Source organism: Limulus polyphemus, unplaced genomic scaffold (genome assembly GCF_000517525.1).
Source record: "Limulus polyphemus unplaced genomic scaffold, Limulus_polyphemus-2.1.2 Scaffold2480, whole genome shotgun sequence".
NCBI lineage: Eukaryota > Metazoa > Arthropoda > Merostomata > Xiphosura > Limulidae > Limulus > Limulus polyphemus.
The window spans coordinates 1,290-3,983 of NW_013668090.1; the positions used below are offsets into that span (position 1 = coordinate 1,290).

General features: G+C 28.6%; 1 protein-coding gene across 1 annotated transcript in view; it reads left to right on the plus strand.

Moving 5' to 3' along the window:
* The first annotated feature begins 297 nt into the window (after nt 1-297).
* Nucleotides 298-2,694, plus strand: part of LOC106467076 — a 38,600-nt gene continuing 36,203 nt past the window's right edge. Inside the window, exons 1-2 of the mRNA XM_013927394.2 lie at nt 298-400; nt 1,966-2,165. Of these exons, the coding sequence (XP_013782848.1) occupies nt 2,001-2,165 (165 nt within the window). The 5' untranslated portion in view covers nt 298-400; nt 1,966-2,000. The remainder of the gene's footprint in view (nt 401-1,965; nt 2,166-2,694) is intronic.

A 2,694-nucleotide genomic window follows, 5' to 3' on the forward strand; every position in this document is an offset into this window, starting at 1 on the left:
TACCAGACCATCTCCCATCTAGCAAATGCTAGAGCACTCCCGAAGGAACAGGATAGTTCTATAAAACGAGTGGCGTGATACTAGTCACGTGATCTCGCTGACGCAAAAATATAAAATAAATTATTATTTCTTTTTTTAGTCACCACAAGATTATACTAAAACTAAAGGTCATATTAATTTTAGTTTAACAGTGTAATCCAATACCATATGCAAATATAAAGCATGCATAAAGAATTTTAATTGAAAATCAATTGCAAAAGTAAATTTAATACACTTATATTATTAAGAACAATCAGCACCTAGTACCTTTGTTGCTCCCTGGCTATGCTTAAGCCTAAATGCTTCTTATGGTTGAAGTTTCCCTCCTATTGCATATAAAACTTACAAGGAGCCTTTATTTGTAAGATGCTTCAAGATTTATTTACTTTTAACATGTATTCTGAAAAAAATTTTGTTTCATATTTCTAATACGAATTAGATATTTTCTTACTATAAAGTATTATTGTACAGAATTTAAGTACATATGTTTCGAATTATGTTGACCCAATGCGAACAAATTGGAACAGCCTTGAATTCGTAAACATTTGTTTTCTTTAGATAGCTTTTAAATTTATGTGAAACATTAGAAGTTAATGTAAACTTTTATTATAATAAAGTGAAATATGTATTAAATTGCAAATCAGTTATGAAAATCAATGTCCTGTCAAGGGTAAAATAGACCCAAAATATATAATTTAAAAAAAGTAACAATCACTAAGTCGTTTGGCCTCTATACATAAATAATATAGCCTGATGACAGCAATATTTCAGTTTTATTATTTTGAATTATGTTTAAATGAAATATGTATAGAAACATAAAACTTGCTTTGTAAGTATTCAGTTAAAAAGAGTTTACAAGAAAGTTTTATATTATGTTGTGTTGGGATGAGAGAAATGGTGAACTTTTTTTCCCAACCGACACAAGTGTTGAATGTTAATTTATAACCAAAATTTTTTGTGATTTGTTCTTTATACCCATTGTCAACACAGTTAATTGATATACTTTAATTTTGGGACAGTGTTCACACAAGTGATATTTTGAGAGCAATATTTATATATATAAGTAACTGCAAAATATGAATATGTTGTAATAATAACAAAATATAAGAGAATACAAGATACAAAATTTTTTAAGTTTTTTCTTTTGAAATTTGTAGTGTAAAATTACTTTTATGTTTAGGAAGCAAGCACAAATTTCAATAGTTTAAAACCATCCTACTTTGTAGTCAGTCTACTATAGACTAGGTCACATTTATTATACTTTATTTCTGAAATGGTATTACCTGATTGTAACTTCTTTGGTTTTGTAAATATCTATCTGAATCCATGATATTGAGAAATTGGTGGCCTATTTAGAAACTGTTTCAATGGGTTTAATATTTTTACTTTATCGTAACATAGGCTAATTATATCAGTCTTAAAGTAAATGGTAAAATATTAACTATGCATGAACATGTAATTAATTGCATAAAAATCTATCTATATTTTCTTGAAGGCATGCCTCTTTGATATTCTACTCCTTCAAAGCTTAAGACTGTTGTATTAATTTTTACTTCATTATTTATTACACTATATAGTACTTTATATTGTATGAAATTACATTATTATTTATTAAGCTATCTGTATTTGTTACTCCTTCATTAGTTACTAAATTATCTATAAGAAGATTGAGAGAGTTCATTAGAAGGCTCGATAAGTACTTGGGCAGACAGGTCTGGATATAGGCAGAGGAGTGATGAAATGATTGGTATAGCCATGATTGGCCAAAGGGCCCTTTGTTGTCTTTCAGATTCTATGTTATCAAATGACCTGTAGAATGTAGTACCTAGTAATTTGTGGTATTACAGAATTTGTTAAATTATCTGTAATGCTTTAAAGTTAAGATGATTTATGTGTATTAATCTACCTGTAAATGTATTATTATAGATAAAATATATGTCATACAAAGCAGAACAAATCAAATGGAGGTTGAAGGACATGGAAAAAATGTGTCTCAAACTACAGCACAAGAAAGAAGAACTTCATTAGGAAATCTATCTTTTCCAGAATTCCAATCACCTCTGTCCATTGACACTTGGGAAGAATTTCAGGCTAGAGTGAAAACTTATATTTCTATTGGCTCTAGTGTATCCTTTGTTGTTGTTTCTTTTTAATTACCTTAATCCCAACCAGTCTGGGCTTGGCTGGTAATTTTGTAAGCCAAGAATTTTTACTTCCAGTATGATACATTATCACCATTCACATAAATAGCTATTCTCGTTCAGTGTTACCCTCTATATGCAAAATTTTTTTCACATTCCACAAGCCTTGAGCTTCCACATACCTCAAGATCAATGTAGTTCAACTGCTTCTAGCATGAAAATCATTATGCGACAACCCTCCACCAATAGAAGTGTGAATAGATTTTTAAATATTTTGATATTAATATTATTATTTGTAGTTATTTGGTTTCAATAACATACGTTTAGTTAAATTTGTAGATACTTCTTGTAAGGTTAGAGTTTTTTAATTAATGTTTAGTGATATCCTTTTGTACTACAAAGACACTACCATGTGTCTTTGTAATTTTAGGCTTAATTGTCATTCATTTTATTTGTAAATTGTAAATTAGGTTAAATATATTGTTTCTTCAACAAGTACCATCTACTAATTTTT